At 39.0% G+C, this 21,602-nt stretch overlaps 8 protein-coding genes across 8 annotated transcripts; 1 reads left to right on the forward strand and 7 right to left on the reverse strand.

Moving 5' to 3' along the window:
• Window positions 1-815: 815 nt before the first annotated feature.
• BATDEDRAFT_35493 (uncharacterized protein) lies at window positions 816-3,118 on the reverse strand. Its single transcript, XM_006680331.1, has 6 exons — window positions 3,004-3,118; window positions 2,814-2,930; window positions 2,008-2,736; window positions 1,721-1,890; window positions 1,482-1,625; window positions 816-1,411 (listed from the first exon to the last, which is right to left on the reverse strand). The coding sequence occupies exons 1-6, from the start codon at window positions 3,092-3,094 to the stop codon at window positions 1,037-1,039; spliced, it is 1,626 nt and encodes a 541-aa protein (XP_006680394.1). The 5' UTR covers window positions 3,095-3,118; the 3' UTR covers window positions 816-1,036.
• Window positions 3,119-3,861: 743 nt separating this feature from the next.
• Window positions 3,862-8,366, forward strand: BATDEDRAFT_89988 (uncharacterized protein; the record flags this gene model as incomplete). Its single annotated transcript, XM_006680402.1, has 8 exons — window positions 3,862-4,033; window positions 4,120-4,373; window positions 4,469-4,689; window positions 4,762-5,691; window positions 5,792-6,209; window positions 6,303-6,522; window positions 6,594-7,807; window positions 7,905-8,366. 8 exons carry the CDS (start codon window positions 3,862-3,864, stop codon window positions 8,364-8,366), a joined length of 3,891 nt encoding a protein of 1,296 aa, XP_006680465.1.
• A 278-nt stretch (window positions 8,367-8,644) lies between these two features.
• BATDEDRAFT_89989 (signal peptidase complex subunit SPC3) lies at window positions 8,645-9,507 on the reverse strand (the record flags this gene model as incomplete). The annotated part of the gene is made up of 4 exons (XM_006680473.1): window positions 9,320-9,507; window positions 9,150-9,238; window positions 8,831-9,023; window positions 8,645-8,768 (listed from the first exon to the last, which is right to left on the reverse strand). Exons 1-4 carry the CDS (start codon window positions 9,472-9,474, stop codon window positions 8,645-8,647), a joined length of 561 nt encoding a protein of 186 aa, XP_006680536.1. The 5' UTR covers window positions 9,475-9,507.
• Window positions 9,508-9,789: 282 nt separating this feature from the next.
• Window positions 9,790-10,941, reverse strand: BATDEDRAFT_37163 (uncharacterized protein). The gene has a single exon (XM_006680372.1). It carries the CDS (start codon window positions 10,912-10,914, stop codon window positions 9,811-9,813), a length of 1,104 nt encoding a protein of 367 aa, XP_006680435.1. The 5' UTR covers window positions 10,915-10,941; the 3' UTR covers window positions 9,790-9,810.
• Window positions 10,942-11,158: 217 nt separating this feature from the next.
• On the reverse strand, window positions 11,159-13,229 carry BATDEDRAFT_26149 (uncharacterized protein; the record flags this gene model as incomplete). Its single annotated transcript, XM_006680260.1, has 2 exons — window positions 11,159-11,320; window positions 11,397-13,229. 2 exons carry the CDS (start codon window positions 13,227-13,229, stop codon window positions 11,159-11,161), a joined length of 1,995 nt encoding a protein of 664 aa, XP_006680323.1.
• A 1,194-nt stretch (window positions 13,230-14,423) lies between these two features.
• On the reverse strand, window positions 14,424-15,344 carry BATDEDRAFT_26150 (uncharacterized protein; the record flags this gene model as incomplete). The annotated part of the gene is made up of 1 exon (XM_006680261.1): window positions 14,424-15,344. The coding sequence occupies one exon, from the start codon at window positions 15,342-15,344 to the stop codon at window positions 14,424-14,426; it is 921 nt and encodes a 306-aa protein (XP_006680324.1).
• Window positions 15,345-16,681: 1,337 nt separating this feature from the next.
• On the reverse strand, window positions 16,682-17,386 carry BATDEDRAFT_90215 (uncharacterized protein; the record flags this gene model as incomplete). Its single annotated transcript, XM_006680474.1, has 1 exon — window positions 16,682-17,386. The coding sequence occupies one exon, from the start codon at window positions 17,384-17,386 to the stop codon at window positions 16,682-16,684; it is 705 nt and encodes a 234-aa protein (XP_006680537.1).
• Window positions 17,387-18,893: 1,507 nt separating this feature from the next.
• On the reverse strand, window positions 18,894-20,760 carry BATDEDRAFT_26151 (uncharacterized protein; the record flags this gene model as incomplete). The annotated part of the gene is made up of 5 exons (XM_006680262.1): window positions 18,894-19,017; window positions 19,088-19,277; window positions 19,349-20,255; window positions 20,333-20,502; window positions 20,721-20,760. The coding sequence occupies 5 exons, from the start codon at window positions 20,758-20,760 to the stop codon at window positions 18,894-18,896; spliced, it is 1,431 nt and encodes a 476-aa protein (XP_006680325.1).
• Between the last annotated feature and the right edge of the window lie 842 nt (window positions 20,761-21,602).

Here is a 21,602-nt window from a genome sequence, read left to right on the forward strand (position 1 = left end):
TGAATGAAATACATTCAGAACTATCAACCCAGAATATGCTGTTTTTACCAGACATTGACTAGTAATACAATATGTCCACCATTGGGTAGAGTTGTACCAATCAAAACAAGTATAGGCTGCATTATCACAATTACTGATGATCGATCTCAGAATTCTGTTTAAACATATCAATCAATGGCAATGACTGTTGAAAAGGCTAGCATGGATGACAAGTGCTGATGTATCAAATCAAGTAATACAATGTTCAACACGATATTGTGAGATTGTATATGCATTGCTCAACTCAATCAATATGCCTTTATAGCTCAGCTGGGAGAGCGTTAGACTGAAGATCTAAATGTCCCGCGTTCAATCCGCGGTGAAGGCATTTTTACTTTTCATATTTTATACTTTTGCATTCATACTCAATATTTGTCTATTGCTTGAGTTGATGTTGGCTGTCACTGTTTTTGATTGTAGATGATCATCTTGGTGTATTCCAGTTTTGTATGTATTGATTCGTGTAATGGCTTGTTCCAAATCACCCAAATCTGGATCATCAAAGCATGTCAGATTACATGACAGATCATCTGTTCATTACCCTGACTTGTAACATCAATGACCTTGTACATGATTCCAACTAAAAGCACATGTGATGATACTATCGAGTGTTCTGTTTGAACCAATACTGCCATTTTGTTGTTCAGATCACATTCCCAAAACATCTGCTTGATCAGTCCACCAAGCTATTCACTTTATATTTTATTGTATCTCGAGTATCCATCCATTTAATGATATGGTTGATTGCACATTTCAAGAATAAAATAGTTGTTTTTATACCAATCATACCACAAAACTGTCGATTTATTATCCCCTTTGGAATCTTTAATGGTATTCATTTTACGTGAATACGATTGTAAATCAAAGTTGGCAGTATGTTTAAAATTGAAATGATCAATTTTGAAAAATGATGGTTTTGAATGTGATCCAAAGTACAGTTTGTAAAGTTGAGCTATAGTTCATATTGCATCAAATCGGCATAGCAATGATCTAGAGATCAGATAGATATTGATGATTTGAACAGGGACAGTTTGACCGTGTAGGATAGTGCAGGCCAAGGACCATGAAATCCAGCACAATAAGTAACAACACTTCCAGACAAAAGACCAAGAGTTTCCATCAGTCCGTGATTGGTAATATCTTGTTCAGTATAGTGATACAGCTGATCGGCAGTCATGGACAGAGAGGGTGTACTCGAATTGTTTAGCAATGCAGTTGAGAGAACAGGAAATACGCCATATAAAAGAGCCAAACGACGATACATAAACTCCTTGTGTGTGACAGCAATAATGGGACGAATAGGCCGACGTTTGGATACGAAATGAGCCATATCACCCGTGTATGTGAATACAATTAATGCGACTGCTCGAGCCTATTTAATATAGATTAGTTTAAAAGAAATTGGAATGTATAAATATACTAAAATTGAAACCCAAGTGTACCTCGTCAGAAGCAGAGACTGCTGCATTAGCAATTGGGTGTCCAAGTGTCAGTTGCTGGATAGTCTTTGTACTTTCCCAGTGCTTCATGGCTGGCTGCTGCATAAAATCATCACCCGATTCGGCATTTTGACAAATATTGCTCATCTATTCATTACGGATTGATAGAAACAAAACAGTCAGTGGTATAGTTTCTTAATCCATGCATCTACTACATACAATGGACAACCAAAGACATTTACCATTTGAACTGTTTCAACTGGATAATCGCCAACAGCGCATTCACCTGAAAGCATGACTGCATCTGTACCATCCAATACCGCGTTGGCAACATCGCTGACTTCAGCACGAGTTGGAAAAGGCGAATGAATCATAGACTCGAGCATCTGAGTAGCAGTAATGACAGGTTTCTCTACATAGTGTCGTATTCACGTAAAATAGAACAAGAACGTCAGTGCATAAACAGCAAATCTTGTGAAATGATGGATGCGAATCACCATCGAGTCGGTATGCAGCAAATATACTTTACCTGCAGCATTAGCCTTTCTGATCAGCATCTTTTGAATAATAGGAACTCTTTCGAGACTGATTTCAACGCCCAGATCTCCACGAGCAACCATGATGCCATCAGTGACAGCAATAATCTCATCAATCACATCTAACGCTTGTGGTTTTTCGATCTTGGAGATGATCAATGGTCGCCATGGCAACTGAGGAAACTCTTCACCATATTCTGGCTCAACACCAGTCTCAAGACTACCAGAACTGATATTGGTGATGCTGCTAGTATCCACACCATCTAATCGAGGCCGTAACCTCAGAATCTCAAACAAGTCCAGCAGTTGCTGCACATCTGAAGCAACCTGTACAAACGACAGTGCAACGTAATCCAAACGATGATCCCACATGTATACTGCATCCAGTTTATCCTTTTCTGTCAAGGCAGGCACATCCAAACGAATATCTGGAACATTAATTCCCTTGTGTGGTTTGAGATGACCTCCCACTACCACCAAGAGCTCGATACTTGACGGTGATAGTCGTCGGGTCATTTTCAGTTGCATGGCCCCATCGTCAATCAGAACTCGGTGATCTGGCTGCAAGGACAACACCAAACTCGCTACTGTAGTGGTGATTCTTCCCTCGCTACAAGGATCATTACTGGCATCTAAAACCACGGTGGATCCCGATACGAGTAGAATCTCAGTCACTGCTGGCTGGAATGCATTGCATCGGATCTTTGGGCCTCCAAGATCTCCTAATTATCCAACAATGGATGGTCAGTATCGCAGATCTATATAGAGCGAACCGTTTGAATAAAATAGAAATGCTTGCCTAGGATAGCGACTGGCTTGCACAACTCAGCAGACACTTGTCTGATGGTTTGAATGATGGGCGTCTGGGTTTCTGGGTCGTAGATATGCGAAAAGTTGAGTCGGAAAACATTGACACCTAACAGCCATCAAGAATATAAATAGTTGGTCTGCAGTCGTTGGCATTCAATCTTTAGTGAGCAATAAGTTACCAGACTGGATGAGCTCTCTAATCTTGGGAACAGAAGAAGGTCCAAGAGTAGCAACAATTTTTGTCTTGCGAGTAGTGAGTTTCAAGGGCATTTCAATGGTAATCTGTAGTTATTGGTGATGGATAGTTTTACGTCGTGTTCATGCAAAATGATTATCAAATAAGACTGCCAATCTCATGCAATGATTGGTATCCCGAAATTCACTGGACAAATGTTGATATTATAGTTTCAGTAAATTCCACATCAAAACACTCAATCCCAATGTCTAATGTATTTAGACGATTGTGCAATGCATGATTATTCAAAAATGGAAAATCTCGGTTCAAAACTATAGTTTTTAAATCATATGATGGTTCCTGTGTCTACCGAGTTGAGAATATCTGCTAAAGCAGACAATTTCTAATAGGAAAGCGCAATAAATATTCAACCATTGCTTATCCCAAAGCAAAATAGTGCTTGATTTTACATGAATAGTACTGATTTGAATCTGTGAACCAACCACTCGAGTTTATTCTTCCGACTGCTGATCATCCGAGAAATCAATTGGTTACTTTATCTTCTGATTGAATATCAACACCATCACTTGTAAATCTACCCATATTCTAACCCGACCTGTAATATACGAAATAATACCATCAACTCTTTCATACCCACCATTCATCAGACGCGTCGCTTCAACCTCAGCCCACTCGTGTTTGTCCAGGTTCGAGTCGGGCCAGTGTTGTGCTGCATACCCTCCATTCCATATTTGATCAAAACATTATACTGTATCATATTCATTTCATTACAACTGACGTTAAAGTTGGTTTGCCAGACTTGTCCTTGCACACACAAACCATTGCCAAACAAGACTTGTTCATGTCGACATACAAACCCAAGACACTCGCCAACCACATTGGTTCTGCTCCAGTCACAGATCATCCGTCTCATAGACTTCTTCGCACAGCTAGCACCACATCCTTTAAAACGAATGAAACCTCTGATAGTGGTGGAACTCAAGGCACGTTTTCCAAACGTGTCTATCGCACAGGTATAGCATGTCTTGGCGTATATCAACAGACTTGTTGGCTAGGGTTGAACTTGAATATACAACTGATTTTTTGTCGAGATTTTCAGGTTTAAATATCACTGACCGCGATGGACATCTCAAGATGGAAGAGCAGTGTCGGTTTGAACCCGAGCAAGCTAGTATGCTTCTTGCCAGTGCATCGGAAAAGTACATGTTTAATCAACAATCCAATAGCACCTTGGAACAAAAGTTGGTGGATGATTTGTTTGAATTGGCATTGGATGCTCGAAGTGAAACTAAACGAGCTCCAATGCGGGCCTTGTCAAAAGATAAAAAGATAATGATTATTCGCCAAATGACGGTAAGTTTTTCATGATCATTTGCAAGTCAAACACACAGGTGTACAATAGGTTGGTTAGTGTTGAATTGATAGTGACGTTTTACACATTTGGCTAGGCAATGACGCAAAGTACTGCAAACACGACCGCATCAAAAAAACCAGCATATTATGTCGATCAACTCAATCAAGCTATTTCTGGTCAATCACATGGAAAAAGTCAAGCCGAGCGGTTGGTTGATATGGTGACTCGGTCTATTGCCGGAACAAACAGACAGAGCCAGGGTCTCAAAGATATTATTCTTGAACTTAAAGTGCAGTGCAATTGTCAATCCATGAGGTATTATACTTTGAAACAGAGTTTGTATTGTAAATGTTAAATTTCCAATAACCCAACGTTGAATGCAATTAGCTGGCTCAAGGAATTCATGGAGTGTGGTGGATTAAACTGTTTGATCAACGTTCTTTGTACCATGCATTCCAAAACGGGTCGTAAAACTAAGCACTTTGAAATTGAGTCGGAAACTCTCAAGATCTTGCGTCTTATAGCCAATCATCATAGTGGCATAGCAGATGTTCTTTATCACCAAAACTATCTCAACATTTTAATACAATCGCTTGATTCACCCATGCTGTCAGCTCGAACAGCCACAATGGATTTCCTATTAGCAATTGTGACGCTGGATTATCCAAAAGGCCATAAATTAGTCATGTCAGCCATGAACGATTTTCAAAAAATCCGAAAATTACCAAGAGTGTTTGACGCACTTGTGGAAGCACTTGTGCAAGCAGTGTCGTCGCGTGGAATTTTTGGAAGTGCCGTGTGCGGTAGCCTATCCACTTCACACACCACCACTACAAATCATCCAACCCACACGGGCTCAAACCAACAGACATCTTCAGATCTTGCAAGTCTTTTTACTCTCAACGTATTTGAAAAGCACCGTCTTCCAACTGAAAAAGATATACGCGAGTTTCTTGTATCCATTATTGCACTGATACGATTCATAGTAGAGGTTCCAACAGATTTTGAGTACAGAATGTATCTTCGAAACGAGTTTATATCTTCGGGATTGGTGCCAGCATTCACAAAATTGAAAACATGGGCCAAAACAGAGTTTTCTAGTGTGTTGCAGCACGTTGATGCATTTGAGCAGCTCAAGCAAGCAGATTTTGAGTATTTGGTTGAATCTCTGGATACAGATTTAGATGTGGATATCTATGATCCACAGCAACTGCTTGGTACGTTGCTTGTACAATGCTGCGATGCAGATCGCAGAGGTATTACCTCGATTCTACAGCATTTGTTGGTGGGCACAACGTTGATGGATGCATCTTCAAGGTAAATTATTGGCATGTGAGTCTCTGTCAATCTCGTATCATTTAATAACCTGTTTGATAATGATACACATTGATTTGGTATCAACCCCATTTCAAAATAGATCCCATATGATGTACGTCATTGAGAGCGCTGTGATGCAAATTGTATTGGACCAAAATGGTACAACCGATTTCACAGATACATTCAAATACTCTATGAGTCAAATCATCAATGGGCTGCAAGAAATTCAACGACTGGATGACGAAAATGCTAGATTAACTGCAATTTGCGAATTGCAGGAGCATGAGATTGTTCGACTTCAGCAGAGTAGTAACAATGTTCAGGATGTAGTCTGTAGTACCAAACCGCCTAAATCAGAAAATATAAAAACTGAGGGCGATCCCATCAAATCTGATAGTCAAGTCGCGGATATATCTAGTAAAGAGTTGACACTGCATCGAGATGAACTAATGCGCATTCTTGAACTGCTTTCAGATAAAAAACTTGTGCCAAATACGCTCAAGACTTTGCAACCTACTGTAAGTTGATCAATCTTATCCATTTCTTTCTAGACACTAGTTTGTCAGGGTTCATTTGTTTTACTAGACTATTTACTCGATCAATGTTTTTAGAATGACACGACTCTGCTTTTTCGCGGCGACTCTGATGCCACTGTTGCTGTTGAAAGTCGCTCTTCAGTTTTCGAGGTACCAAACACTATTCAGCCTAGTACGGACGTGTTGATTGCTTCTGGTGGACCGCCACCACCACCTCCTCCTCCTCCACCACCTATACCAGGTGGTTTGGGTTGTCCACCTCCTCCTCCTCCAGGATGTGCAGCGCTTCCAGCAGGTAAACTCAATATTTGGGAATTCTTGACCTATGCATAGTATTCAAACAACTCATCACATGTCTTTGTATAGCTCGATTACCAAAATACCGACCCAAGACTCAAGTGAGAAAAATGCACTGGGAACGAGTGATTTCATCTTCGTTTTCATCCGATACTTTGTGGTCAAAAATCAAAGCAAAAGACAGAGATGCCGTTCAGGATCTTTTAAACACCGAGGGAATATTTGCAGAACTCGAGTCCATGTTTTCCATTTCTGGAAATAAAAACACGCGACTTTCTACTGCCTCGAGTGTTAAAAAAGATGCACATCAAGTCTCTCAGTCGGACACTCCAGCCCATCTCAAGATATTTGATGAAAAACGAGCGCAGAATCTTATGATATTCATCAAGTCGCTTAAAACGTATACCCCACAGACACTTATAGCCGCCATTAAGAAATTTGACGAGGTGGGATTAACAGAGGAGCTTGTTTCTCGCTGCATTAAATGTTATCCCACTGAAGACGAAGCAAAATTGCTTCATTCAGTAATGCATCGGACAGATTTACGACAGTCTGAGGAATTTGCAACACGACTTATGAAGGTGTATCGATGCAAGCAACGGCTATCCATCATGAAATTCAAACATGTGTTGAACGAACAGTATAATCCTTTAAAATTGGGACTTCTTAGCACTATGGAAGCATTCAGAGCAGTACTTCAATCATCGTCGCTGCCAAGATTATTGACAGTGATATTGGGGATTGGCAATTTCTTAAACTCGCAAAGTAATCAACAGGCATCTGGATTTAGAGTGACATTTTTGGACAAGATTGTGGATATACGCAGTGTAAATGGTGCAGGATTGTCTGCTATACAAGTGCTGGCAAAAATAGCTCGGACAAGTATGCCCGACTTGGTAGATGTGGTCAATGATCTTCGTATGCTGGATCAAGTCAATCCATCCATGTTGGCGGTTTTTGATACGGATGTCAAGGAAATGCAGCAGGGTTTAAGATTGATCCAAACAGAGTTAAAGTTTACAACTGCAGGCGATGGAGATGCTGGAAAGTCCAAATACGAGCAAAGTGAGGGGTATGATCCTGAATTGGACGGGGTGTTTGTACACAAACTGGGCGAGTGGAGCTTGGAAGTAGAGAAAAAAATCAAATTCTTGGAGACCGAATTGATGACTCTAAACGAAACCATCAAGGCCACGTTTAGGTATTTTGGTGAACCAGATAATTCAAAAATGGGTGCAGACGAATTGGTTACCACGTTGACCAAGTTTTTAAAAGGGTTCGAGGTATAGTTTTTGCCACCATTATAACTGCTCAGAGTTGACATTCAACTGTTTTACCATGTCGACTGACTGATTTACCATGTTTTACATCAACCATTAGATTGCATTGAAAGATATGGATAAAATTCTGGCAGCACCCAAAGACACATCAACACAGCCAGCTAAACCATTGGATTCTGTATCGACACCAGAGCAACTCACATCAAACTCTGCACAAAAAGTGATACCTCAACTTCCAGTGATTGAAGGAATTGGCCATATGGATTCACTTCTTGATAGCCTTAAAGCACGTCCAGCTCTTAACCTCAAAGAAACCGTGAAACGACCCAAACGACGCGATCCGGCAGATTTACCACAACGGCTACGATCACCACTTTTACCTAGATCTGTTGTTGGAGTGTCAGAGTCTGGAGGTGGTGGACCAAAGCGGGTTGGATCTATTACAATGCTAGGTGAAACGGCTTTGGAGCTGTTGGGTGCTCTTGAAGCTTCTTCACCGTCTTTAAAGCCTAGAAAGTATAATGGATTAGCCACTGGAAATGATAAAGTTCGGTTGAAATGATAATTAACGTACAAGCTTTTGTTGATTCTATATAAAATATAATCTAGCGTAAACGCATTTAAATTAAGACTCTAGTTTGCTTTAGATTGTATTTGAGGATTAGAGTGACATTTGAATTTACAGATGAATTGGAAACTAAAACCCATCCAGAAACAATGTCGCTTGTTTATTTTTTAATGGTTATAGGATCAGCAGGTCTCACAGCTAGTCCATGAGCAAGCACATCAAATCCAGCAACATAGAATAATAAATGTTGATTTTACGAACATACACTACAATCAGCCTTTTTTTGCAGGTGCATCAGGAAAGGTGATTCCATCGGCAACCACATGTCGGTAGGTTCTCATTACTCCAACCCAAGGGACAACTTGAAGCTGCAGTGTGAGATTTGCCTTTGAGTTTCTAAAAACAACAAGGATTTTAGATTGAGTTTATACAATAATTGATGCAAGAATAAAACCTACGCCAGCGAATTGGTTAGATCGTGAACTTGGTACTCGTGGCGTTGGTTCTTGAGGACAATGACAGCATCCTCCTTGTCAGAGATTAAATCGTCCCAAATCACAGCTTGATTAACATGATACTGCGAATTGGTAAACTCGACAATTGCTGAAACAAACAGCAGTTTGGTATTCCATTGAAAATAAGATGATAAATCTGACAGTGTATTTTCAGTAGTCCATTGTGAATGAAATAAGAGTTAATCCATGGATAATGTACTATAGATTTCAAACACCAAGAGGTGGATAATTGAGTATGGTGTTCATTGTAACCAGGACATACCAGCATCCAAGTCGAATGAAATGACTCCAAGATTGGTGTAAGGAGATCCGTACATGTAATAGTCACCACCACCGACTCTTCCTGACACACTTTTATACATGAAAAATCAGTCACAGTTGCAATATATCAAAGCATTGACCAGGCTGAATACAACATGCAACACTACATACAGTTTTACCCTGGCAGGTTCAAACGAATTGACAACTATAGCAGACTTGGAGAACACCAGAACCAGTTGAAGCAGAGCAACAAGACTAAACTGAGTTGCCAACACAGTCAGGAAAAACGAAGCAATTGCACTGATTCTGGACTGTAGATCATGCATTGCAGTTGCGAGCCAATTATGAATGTAAAATATTCGAGGTTAAACCAAAGGCAATGAAAAGGCAGAAATCTTGCAACTGATTTCATCAACATCAAAACATTGTTTTTTAGAAGCTCAAATTCCTTAAATTGTACTTTAACAAAATGTTGATTATTAAAAGAACAAGTGATTCTGTCATTCAAATCAACAGTTGTTGATGGTTTGAATCTCTATCATGTCACGCATGCAGCAGTGAGTTTGGAATGTCGAGTCATTCCAAATCATCTCGAATCTTGTTGCAAGATTAAAAATATTACAATGCTCAACAAGAGAATTCAAATAGTTCAAATGCACAGTTTAATTCTTTTTGGCTTCACGAGCAATCTTGGCAAGTGCTCTCTTGCGAATATCCAAGTGCATATCGCATGAAAGTTTCATCAATAGATGTTCGGGAGCAAATCTTTCAAACATCCACGAGACAAAGCCATGTGGAGGATAAGGAGTGCTGTTGATGGAATTACCCACATTTGCCAAGACAGATTGAACATAGAGTTTAGGAGAAGGAGCAAGCCAACTGGCTTTGCGGATCTTGGACATGGCAGTAGCCACAAAATAGGTATTAACGTGTTCAACGTGAATGTTGGATGGTTTGACCTCGAGAGCAAGTGCTTGAGACCAGAAACGAAGAAAAGCCTTTGAACCAGAGTAAACAGAAAGATAAGCAGAAGGAACTTTTCCTGCCATTGAGCCAACATTGATGATGGTTCCTTCCTTGCGAGCCAACATTTGAGGAAGTATTATACGAGTCATGGTCAACTGAGCCATGATATTAACCTGAACGATCGAGTGAACCATGTCACTGGTTTCTTCAACAAAAGAAATAGGAAAGGCATGACTGATGCCAACGTTGTTGATCAGAACAGTGATGTGGAGTGGACGCAAGGCAGCAGCGATGGTGTCGTAGTCGTGGGTTGAGGCGGCAGCATAGTCCACAGGCAAGATCAGTGTTTTTGACAGCGGATCTTGAGTCGAGATAAGATCAGCAACCAGTTTCAATCGATCGACAGACCGAGAGATGAGAACAATATTGTATCCAAGATGAGCAAGCTGCAAAGCAAACTCTTTCCCAATTCCATCCGAAGCTCCAGTAACGACTGCCCAAGGTCTCAGTTTCTTTGAAGGAACAAGTTTTCCTGCCTTGTTCTTCTCTTGTAGTTGCAGTTTGAGTATCGATCCTTTTGAGGCCCAAAAAGAAGAAGGAAGCAATATCAATATCAAATAGTTGGTAAACGACAGTAGAATCTGCACAACAAAGCTGAGTGAAAGTGTGGTTAAAGCAATCACAGTGACAGTAAGGATAGGATGAGCAGTGTATAAGATGAATAAATCATCCGAGAATCCAGTTAACACTGAAATAATCTTTTTTAAAGGTCCAATGAGATACGGGATAAGAAACATCATGATGGTTTGATGATGATTCAATGATGGTTTGATGCTATTCACCAAGTTTATTGGATTCTTGTAAAAATACTTTTTTATTTTGATTATAAAAACTAATCGACATTTTCATTGAAATTCACATTTATTTCAAAATTCAATTTCTTATTTTTGTTGTATTTTAATCTCATATTTGTTAATGATATAAACAAGTAGTTTGCACAATCACTTAATTATATTCTCAATTTAAATTCTTGAAATCTTGTTTTTATTCCATGTCACACATTCTATCCAGTGCTGCTGAAAGATTCGCTTGAATTGCACTCATGTATATGCATGAGATTTTAAGTTCACATTGCTTGCATTCCATTGAATGTATTTGTGCGTCGTGTTCATACTCGTCAATCGCTTCTTGCATCTCTTCTAAAGCCTACAAACATTCAATTGATATACTAGCATGTTGGATCCTGTTTCGTGTTTTATATACAATTCATTCAATAAGTTACCTTTTGCTGAACCTCTAATTCTTTAGATTTGGTTTTCAACTGATTCAACAGTGTTTGATGTCCATCAAATAGTCCAGAATTGGAATCATCAGAGTTTTCAAAATCTTTAGACTCGAGGTGTTCGTCAAACGTACATTTTGATTGGGTGGAAGATCCGTAATTAGAATAGCAACTTGGTGTCGATGTAGATGAACCTGGAAAATTGGATTCACGTTGAGTTGAAATGGTCCCCGCCGTTGTCATATTGCTATGGAGACTCTCTGTACTAGATGTTGGACTATCACTTGCATGCATGTGTGACCTTGTCTTGCTACTCTTGCTATTTTCACAATCACATGTTTTGCACGAGTTTGTTTTCTGATGAACAGAACTCCAGCCCAGCGCATCCACAGATACTGTAGATTTAGACTGTACTGGAGCAGCATAGATCAATTTAGAATATGCAGCAATAAATGCTTTGAAATAAGAACTGTCCCATTCAAGCACTTCGTCCACATAGCTGATTAATTCAACTGACACGTCTTGTTTCCATCCATTTGAAAGACTACGAATGAATAATGCTGCTGCCGAAGGTGGTTCTGCGTGGATAAGATATGCTGTACACATGGCTGTTTGTGGATTAAGTGGCCATTCTCGACATAGAATTGCAAACACACATCCAGCAAGATCTGGTAACCAATCAGAAAAAATCATGACAAGGAGTCTAGCTGTGTTGTGTACACTCCATCCTTGAATAATCCAATTCAGTGCTTTTGCCACTTGCTTGGGTTGATACTCTTTGACAAGACGAGCAAGCTTTTGTCCGGATATCTCAATGTTGCTTTCCGATCGAATAAAATCATAAAAGGATGCACTATAAAGCGTATCCATCGCCTGCATGCTCCAATCAATGTCAATATGTGCATACTCGTCTGTCCAACGCTGCGACATGGATGGGTTGGGTGAAGATGGCAAACTGGGAGAACTCCCAACTAAATCCAATGTAGAACTTGCGGATGAGGATGCTAGTGAGGGCATACGCGACATGGATGCTGGCAAAACAAGATTTGGTATTGGTATTGGTGTTGATGTGCAATCAGGTAGTCTCATATCTGCTGATGCTAAAGATGGTTGACAAAGATTTGTAATACCGCGTACTAATGGTTGTTGACTTGTGGAGTTTCTGCGACTAGTCTGGCAGCCATGTGATTCGCATTCAACAAGATGTGTCGTTTCTATAGTGTTTTGAATATCTTGCGCTTCATGCAAGTTTGGTTCTGTTTTGTAAGTTTCACACAATGGTTGCGATGGCGGATCTGTTCCTGTCAATGAACCAAGACCGAGTTCAGACAAACTCTGGAGCTGTTGCACTGGTAAACTAGCGTGTTCAATACGATGAGCATTTGACACCATATCAGATACGGCAAAAACTTGCTGTCTTGCATGTGATGCTGCCAAGGTTTCTGACGATGATGCGGTGGATTCATTTGGCTGTAGATTGGGCAAAGATGAACCATAGGTGGGCAACAAGTTCGAAGAAGATAAAAAGGTTGGTTGAAAAACTTGATTGCCAGCCATATCATTTAGTGACTGCGACGCAGTAATATTTTCTACTGCATCCGATTCTTGTCGAGCCACGCTAGATGTATTTTCGTTTGATTCAACCGATTGTAGAATGGTGATAAGACGAAAAAGAGGACTGTCGAACGTTCCTGGAAAAAACTGCTTTTGTGATCGTAGTGGATATGGGTCAATCACTTTATCCTTGTCCTTGAGTGCTTGATACTCTGCATCTTCTTGAATAGAATGAAGGATACTGACGAGCGTCGCCATTCGCAATCTACCTGCTCTCATTTTTATGCAGTTTGTCAATCAAAAATGATGGCAAGGTTTTAAATATATACTAGACACTGATGTTGAAGTGGATGATATGTAGTAATTTAATACTCTACATACTATGACTTGAAGTGCAATTCAAGACGTATCCACTCCAAGTGAACCGTGGATTACTTGGAGTGGATGACTGCATACACGTGGACTCGTTTCGCGTATCAACGAGTACTCGAGGTAAAACCTCGTTTCAAGCAGTTTGTAATATACATCTCCACCCGAGTGTGCATTTAACTTTAAGACATAGTATGAACAGTTGAAATATAGTTGTTTTTTCAGTATAAGTTGCTTTGTAATAGATTGTTGAATGTCACTTATAGTTTACCTTGTGAATACACCATACTCGACTACTCAGTCTATCAAGGTTAGATGTCCAATAGCTTAAATGATAGAACCAAGTGTTGTTTTAAACTCATTGTTGCATGGGCACCACATGCACATTTATTTGACTCATGAAATATTCAAAATGAATGGAAAGCACATTAACAAGTCGATTATATTGGCGCTATAATAGCAATCTGTAGATGAGCCAAGCAGAAAACGTATGCTTTTTCTACTACTATTTCTAACCCCATCCATCCACCATTGATGATGTGCTTTAAAATTTGGTCATTTACATACTTGTTCAATTACAACTATATTCACGTAAAATGGAACATCAAAGTCGGAATGGATGATAAACAGTCATGTTTGATTAGTGTCAAACTTACTGGACAATATTGTTTTATGAACTCATTAGTTGACTGATCTTGATGCTCGTTTTTGTACAAAAATACAAAACAAATGTTTACATCTTTTCCAATACATTTCACACCTATTAGAATACAACAGAGTTTCAATAAAAGAAATAATCAACAACAATGAATGTTTATTGTTTATTCCAAGACCATCATTACAAGATCAATACAAAAAAATCATTTTACGCGAATATGGATGTAAAATATTTGACACATTTTGGCAAAACAATTATCAAGATGTGCGCAAGTCGATTCCTAAATGCAAGCATCGACTGCTGTTGGACTGATACTAGAGTTCTTGCCATGCTACATAAATATCAATGCAGGAACTTGGTAGGTCTGTATTGAGCCATCAAAAATTAAACAATTGCATTTAATTCTAGCACAGACCTGTGATGACTTTAGTTATTAGTAACATCGTTTATTGAAAAAAGTTGAAGTACTTGATGCATTCCTTTTGCAATTCCTTGACATTAGGAGTAGATCCAACAGTGAATTTGGGTCGCCAGTGATGCTCCTTTACAGAATCAAATGGGAGTTGCAGATGATATGGTCTGAACCCTTTGCGATACAGAAATCCAGATAGAAAAACATCGTCATGGACTACACATCCATGCGGCACACCTGTCAAGTCAAAGATGCTGTCATCAAACATGCCTACACGATACATGATGCCTTTGTATGCACATGCCCATCCCTTGCATTCCCTGTCGTCAGTTATATAACTCCAACTGTTCTTCAAAAAACCAACCAGTTCCTCGCACGCTACTGCAATAAAATGAGTTGGATGCTCTCTGTAACCACGATACAGTTCGCTCATTGTATCATTGTGATACTCGGTATCGTCATCCACAGTCACAATCAGCGTATCTGGCTCACGCTCAATCTTGAGTGTTCCAAGAAGCTTTGTGGCTGGACCGTAGTCCTTGCCTCGTAGAATATGCAACTTGCTACCAAACTTGACCTTCAACTCCTCAATGTTCTTGCTCAGCTCGACTTCGTCAATAGTGAGGTTGAATCTTTCAATTTTATCTGGAATATGAATGTAAATGGCATCTAGAGAAAGGGACTGTGCAAAGAGTGATCCAAGCGAAAGCCGAACTTGCTCCATGCGTCCTGGGAAAGTGGATAGAGATGCAACTATGCGAGGTTTAACATGTTGGTCAGAGTGTGTTCTGTTGACTGTTGCAGGTTGTAATGCCAATGTGTCTGAAGACGTTGGCAAGTACATATTGCTATTGAGCAAGACCATCGATACTGCAATCATAAGTAGAGCAACTGCTACTGCAGTCAGCATACACACCTTGAAATGCTGAGGCTTTAACATTCCGACAAATAGCATGAGTGCTGAATCCAGTTGTAGTGTTTTCAAACTTTAAACAGTATCAATGCATGGATGAACTCGCTCAAATCTTTATTATTTGTAGTTCAACTCTGATTTCACAACCAAATTATATTTCCAAAGACTTGTGCAATATCGCCAATCCAATTGAGATTCTGATCAAATAATTGGCTTTATAGTATTGTCAGAATAAACGATCAAAATCTACGTTTATGTCCATGAAATCTGTTGCTGGAGTTGAGTTCTGAACGCTCTGATGAACTGTTTGGCTATTAAAAGCACTTTGCATAATAATGTTCAACTATAAGACGATCAATGCTATTCTTTATTGATAAATAACCAGTTTTATTATTGTGCCTATTTAACAGGTTTTCTATCGTTTTTGACATTACACAATGTGTTTGACATATGCATTGATACACTTTAAACGGATACTTTATTTGTTGCAGTCGCTATATATGTTGATGATATTGATACCAAGTGATGATTGTGCATTGCTAGATTTGATCAAGTCGCGACTGTTCAAGGTATTTTCAAACATTTTGAACCAATACATACATGTTTCAACATCAAACTTGACCGATATCGTGTCAATCGGACACCACTTTAATGATGTACTATCAATGTTTGGAATGTGTGGTTGCAGACTGCTTCACATTGTAATTGAATCAAAACTATAGTCGGAAGTAGCTGGAAAAGGTGAGTTTACCACGACTCGGTCTGATCGTGAAGCAGTCCAATTACTAGTGTATGCAATGGTTTCAAGATACTCGGACTTACAAACAGCTGTTGAACAGCTGTCAAACAAGCGTCGATGTTGATACATAACCCAGCTAACAAAAAATGTGTAACCATTGTATATTGCAATGCATAATACAGTCATTGCAGGATGAATACAAATGATCCATTTTATATGAATACGACTGTTAATACACCACTACCAATATCATGCTGCATACATTACATTGCAAACTGATGGAACACTAATTGACCAATATCGAAGTAGTTGATGGCACAATCTACATCCGACCTTGAACAAATGTATTGCTCCGTTTGTTGTACAATACACAACATGATCAGTTGGTGGTATCATGCAACTGACAAGTGATTGCAAGTATGACTGATAGTTACAATCAACACTGGTTGTTACCGGATCATTGATGTATATAGTTCAAACCATGTCAATGTATCAATCAACAATCCAATAACTGTTGATATAATACCCAACACAGTACACACAATCAATGATATGATTGTTGACCCATTCACAATACTCGATAAATACCAACACATCAGAAAGTTTAAATTTATTCAAAATCAAATTGGTTGGCATATCATCAATCTGAATCTGAATCTGCTTTCGGTTCTTCAGCGTCAGAGAGCGACTCTACATATTTCAAACTACGACTTTCCATAAACGTTTTCAATTGTTCTTTGATACCGACTATTAATTTTCTTACTTCTTTATAATCTTTTCTCGAATCCTTTATAGTTCTTGGGGTGTAATTTGGGTCATGCACATGTCCCTCTTTTTCTAATACTCCACATTCTTTAAGTTGATAAGCTATACCCTCACAATATTTTTTGGTCGTGTCCTTTTCCATTTCTTCAAGCTCTTCAAGTCTTTTCTTTATACAATTAAGGACTTTCTGGTCTTTTTTGCTTAATACAACCGCTTGACTTGAAACAGTATTGCCCGACTCTCCTTTGTTCATTGGTTGTTTCCGACTTCGTTTTGGAGCACTTGGACCGGGTTGATACATTGGTTGTTTATGGTCTGGATCGAGAGTGCTTGAACCAGGCCTACCGCTTGGGCGTTTTCGAATTCGTTTTCGAATTCGTTTTGGAGCACTTGGACCAGTTCTATGCAACAAGTATTGCTGGCCTTGTCTGGAAGTGCCTGGTTCAGGTTCATTGGTTGGGCCAGACACTTGACTGGAAGTGCTTGATGCCTGGACTGAATCATTGCCGTTATCTGAAACCAGTATTGCATTAGCGGTTGCTGCTGCGGTCAGTAAGAATAAAATGTCAATGAACTTCATTAGATTGGTGGATGGGTTTAAAAGATTGTTAGATGGGCAGATTGTTAATTATGAAACTGGAACACTCGATCGTATTTATATTTTTATATAGTAAACCAACCCTAACCCTTTTAGGTTAACCAACGACACAGGGTTACTTGATTGTTTGTAGTGGGTTACTATCAAACTAGACAATATGCTGCTCCCTATCCACAATATCATATTGACCAATTTGATTTCGCGTCAATTGAACTATGCTTTTACGACCCTTTGATCAGGTATATTGAAAAGCACCCTTCATGAGTGTTGTGTAGCCGCAAACGCTCCTTTTTACAACTGTACTCATGTCAAATGGATCACTCCAGTATTCATTGTGCAATGATTGTGTTATGCATTGCAACATACAATGGTTGCATATTCGGTTGGTTGTCACTACGCATTGACTGTATTGCGTGTTTGATATACAACAACCACCATATGACACGCAATCAGACTATAATGCTGAATCTACATTATGTGCACTCTTAGTAATCATACATTGCACAATCACCAAGTTTGAACCCACATTCATGTATTGTGTTTGACTGTCGATGTTGTCAATACAACTCTGTACACACATTTGTTGTATTCTGAATCACAGATACGATTGCAATCTAGTTCAACAACAATCATGATACATGTCAGTAATGCAACCATGCATGTCAATCACCACCAACAACACCACTGTATTGTCAACCAGTCCATGACACTGGCTGTTTATCACACACCAACACTGTTATTTAGTGGTCCATTTACATCAATATGGCTGCAAGTTGTTGTTATATCACGTATTCTGGACATGGTTTTAATATTGCACATCCAGTTCCATCACATTGTTGTTGACCCATCATTGTAACGATGTATGTATCCAACACTGGCATATACTCATAACCACAACCAGTAAAACGACACTCGAGTTGTTTACTGTGATCAGTATATGCAGCCCAGTGTGACTACACATACTGGATTCAGTCTGTTGATTGTTCCAGTTGACCTTGATTCACTTTTGACGTTTTGTTCGAGATTGACAATACAAATGTGTCAAGCTGAACCCAAACTACACGACTTGACTGTTCATGTCAATTGGATCGTGATCGAGCTATGTGATCATGATGTGTATTCAATCAATACCATGCATTACCAATATAATAGCATGCGTGATCATCGTGTATCAAACAACTACGATGCACACTGGACTGATCCAATACATGCACGGCTTGAACATATCACACAATCAAACATGAACACACCACATTAAATATACATATAATATCAGTTTGTCACTAATGAATTGTATTCAATCGAGTTTATTGATAGTCTGTTTGCGACTCTTGACAGCGTGGTGAGTGTTTTCAGACACGACTCTTTGATCAGTTGTAGTTGTTGATTAACACCAAGAGTCCTGACATACATCATATCAACTATAAGACAATCAGAATCATCATTCATTCAACAAATAACCAGTTTTATTGATATATCTGTTTGGCCATCAAGCTTTCTTGTGAGTGGCCTTTGAATGCTTACTACCACGGAGAGTATTACCAAGTTGCGACAATGATCTCCTGAGAGTAGATGTGAGATCTGAACTTGAAGTACTTGGTTGTTCAGGCAATCTAACAGTATTCATCAAATTCATGATCAATATCAATCGATACACCCACACATCAATATCAAGCAACTTACTGTGATGGTGACCAGAGCACTTCATGACCGTTTGAAATAATAGGATAACCATCAGCCATGACTTCACATCCACATCCAGGACCAAATCCAATGCGTGCATTTTGTAAATCAAATGTGACTATAAGTCGGTTCATAAATGGTATACCAAGAATTGCATTGTCACTTGGACCAACTTCTACAGAAAACAGGTCTATAATCCAACATGTATATTAGTCAGGTTAATCAAACAACACATATTGCATACAATTGTCAAATATTTACAATTTTTAGAATCAATTCTCTTTAGATAGTCTTTGGGACCCAATTTGATTGCTACAACAGAGTTGCGATTGTCATCAGTTACGGGAGTTTCAGAATACATTACGATTGTGAGTGACGGCAGCTTGTTCCATTCGATATTAAAACTGGATTTGGGCATTGGATAGTGTTTCCAAAATATGTTATCAATATCTTCCGGGCTGAGCTTGCGCTTAAGCATACTATTCTTGGCAGTGATCGCACCACTATCAAGAATAGCGTCAACCAATGCTGTCACGACTACTTCAGGAAAACGCATATATACAAAGCATGTATGTATATATGAATACAAAGTACGTCCGTTTTCCACAACTTGCTGAAATCTCTCGGGCAGTTCCACTTGTTCGTCATCGACTAGTATAATTCTGATGTTGACAGTATGGCGATCGGTTGTTGGTGAGTTTACCCATGCAACACTTGTTCCATCTGTTCCGCATTTTGCAGTTACGTCCGTGTTTCCTATATTGATGAAGCTATTTGAAGTCATGCCATACGGACATAGTTGAATTCCAATCTCGTTATTGGGAATGGTACCACCATTGTACAAACTATCCAACACAGTGATTTGTGGACGACGCTTTGACAACGAGGGATAACCAATCCCAAATACTCCATCAAAATTTGGACTGATACCAACTATATCTGGCGATTGTTTTTCAACTGCTACTACTGGTAACCCAATGCCAGTTATTTCGGTACCCGGAATCGTCACAGTGGCTGTGAAACTAATTCCTCTATACTCTTTGCCTTTGTAATCTATAGTAACGTGTCTCCCACTTATAATACTTAGTATATCCAAACCTGCATTGTTTTTTGGAGTAGGATATGGTACGATCGTATCAGAAATTGATGAATCGACATATAAACCCAACTGTTTTAAACAAGTGTGAGATTGATTAAACGTGGTGCAAATTGATATCAAACTACAATAAATGACATGATACATACATCGATTCCATAAATATTGAATTTCATTGTGTAACATCTGTTAGCATCACGGCTCAGTTCAACAGGTGATCGTTTTGACAGCCTATTGTTTGATGGACTGTCAATTCCAATCGGTGAATGTAATGAAACTCGAACTGCAGCAACCGCTTGTAACGCAAGTATAACGCATTCTAGAGTAATCAACATTGTATAGAGTAGTGTGATGAAAGTGTTTTGGATCTGATACATGACTGTCGTTTTATAATGACGGTAACTTCAAGGGCGGCAATCGGCACTTTTCAAACGGATATTTATAAAAAACGCCAAAGCACCATGCAGGGTCAACAAAGCCAAAAACACTCTGTAGGGTGAATCGATATACAAGCATCGCTGTTGGTGGAAAATCAACCTCGGTAGTATTCTGTGTTGATCTCTTCGATTGCGGTCATGTATCCAGTGATCGGATAGTGTCAGATCATTACCCTGATTATGGATAATTATCATCACATATACAATCCATTACTACAACATATACTGACACTGTATACCAAATATTTGACTGATTGTTCAATTGGTCATGGTTTTGATTTGTCCGAGTGATTCAAACCATGTCAAAATGGTTGTTGAAATATAAATATATATCATCCAAAGTTGATTCAGATTGTCGCTAGCTGTAATCTGTTGATCTGTCAATGTGTGACCATGTGTCAATGCACACAGTAAACTTGAAACCAACTTGCATAATTGTCAATGTTCAAATCAAAACCGCAAAGTTTCATTCTATTTATCATTGTTCATTGTTTATGGCTCATGGCTCATGGATAGCTGATCAATAAATCACATTCGACATGATTGACATGATTGTTTTGTTGGACATATTTCAGTAGATTTGTTTAGTTACGATTTCAATCAACTCAACAGCTTTGGAAATAACAGTGGTAGCGTAGTAAATGGTTTTAATAGCAACAATTCATATCGATTTTGCAAGATTCATATTTTTGATGTAGAAAATCATGGTTTGTAACAACTATTTGTTGTGTATACATCATAAACTATCAACCATTTGGTCATGCATCAACACCAATGTACAGTGTGACATGGTATGTTGAATAGATTCAATGTTGATTCAATATTCCCAATATTCCCAATACTATAAACAACATATGGACACCAAATAATACCAGTTTTTCAACCGATATTCACAACTAAATTAGTCAGACTATTTATCCAAGATGTGCAACTCAGACCAAACATCATGTGTACAATGGTGGATGGTTTGCATGTTTGAATA

This window comes from Batrachochytrium dendrobatidis (assembly GCF_000203795.2).
Source record: "Batrachochytrium dendrobatidis JAM81 unplaced genomic scaffold BATDEscaffold_9, whole genome shotgun sequence".
NCBI lineage: Eukaryota > Fungi > Chytridiomycota > Chytridiomycetes > Rhizophydiales > Batrachochytrium > Batrachochytrium dendrobatidis.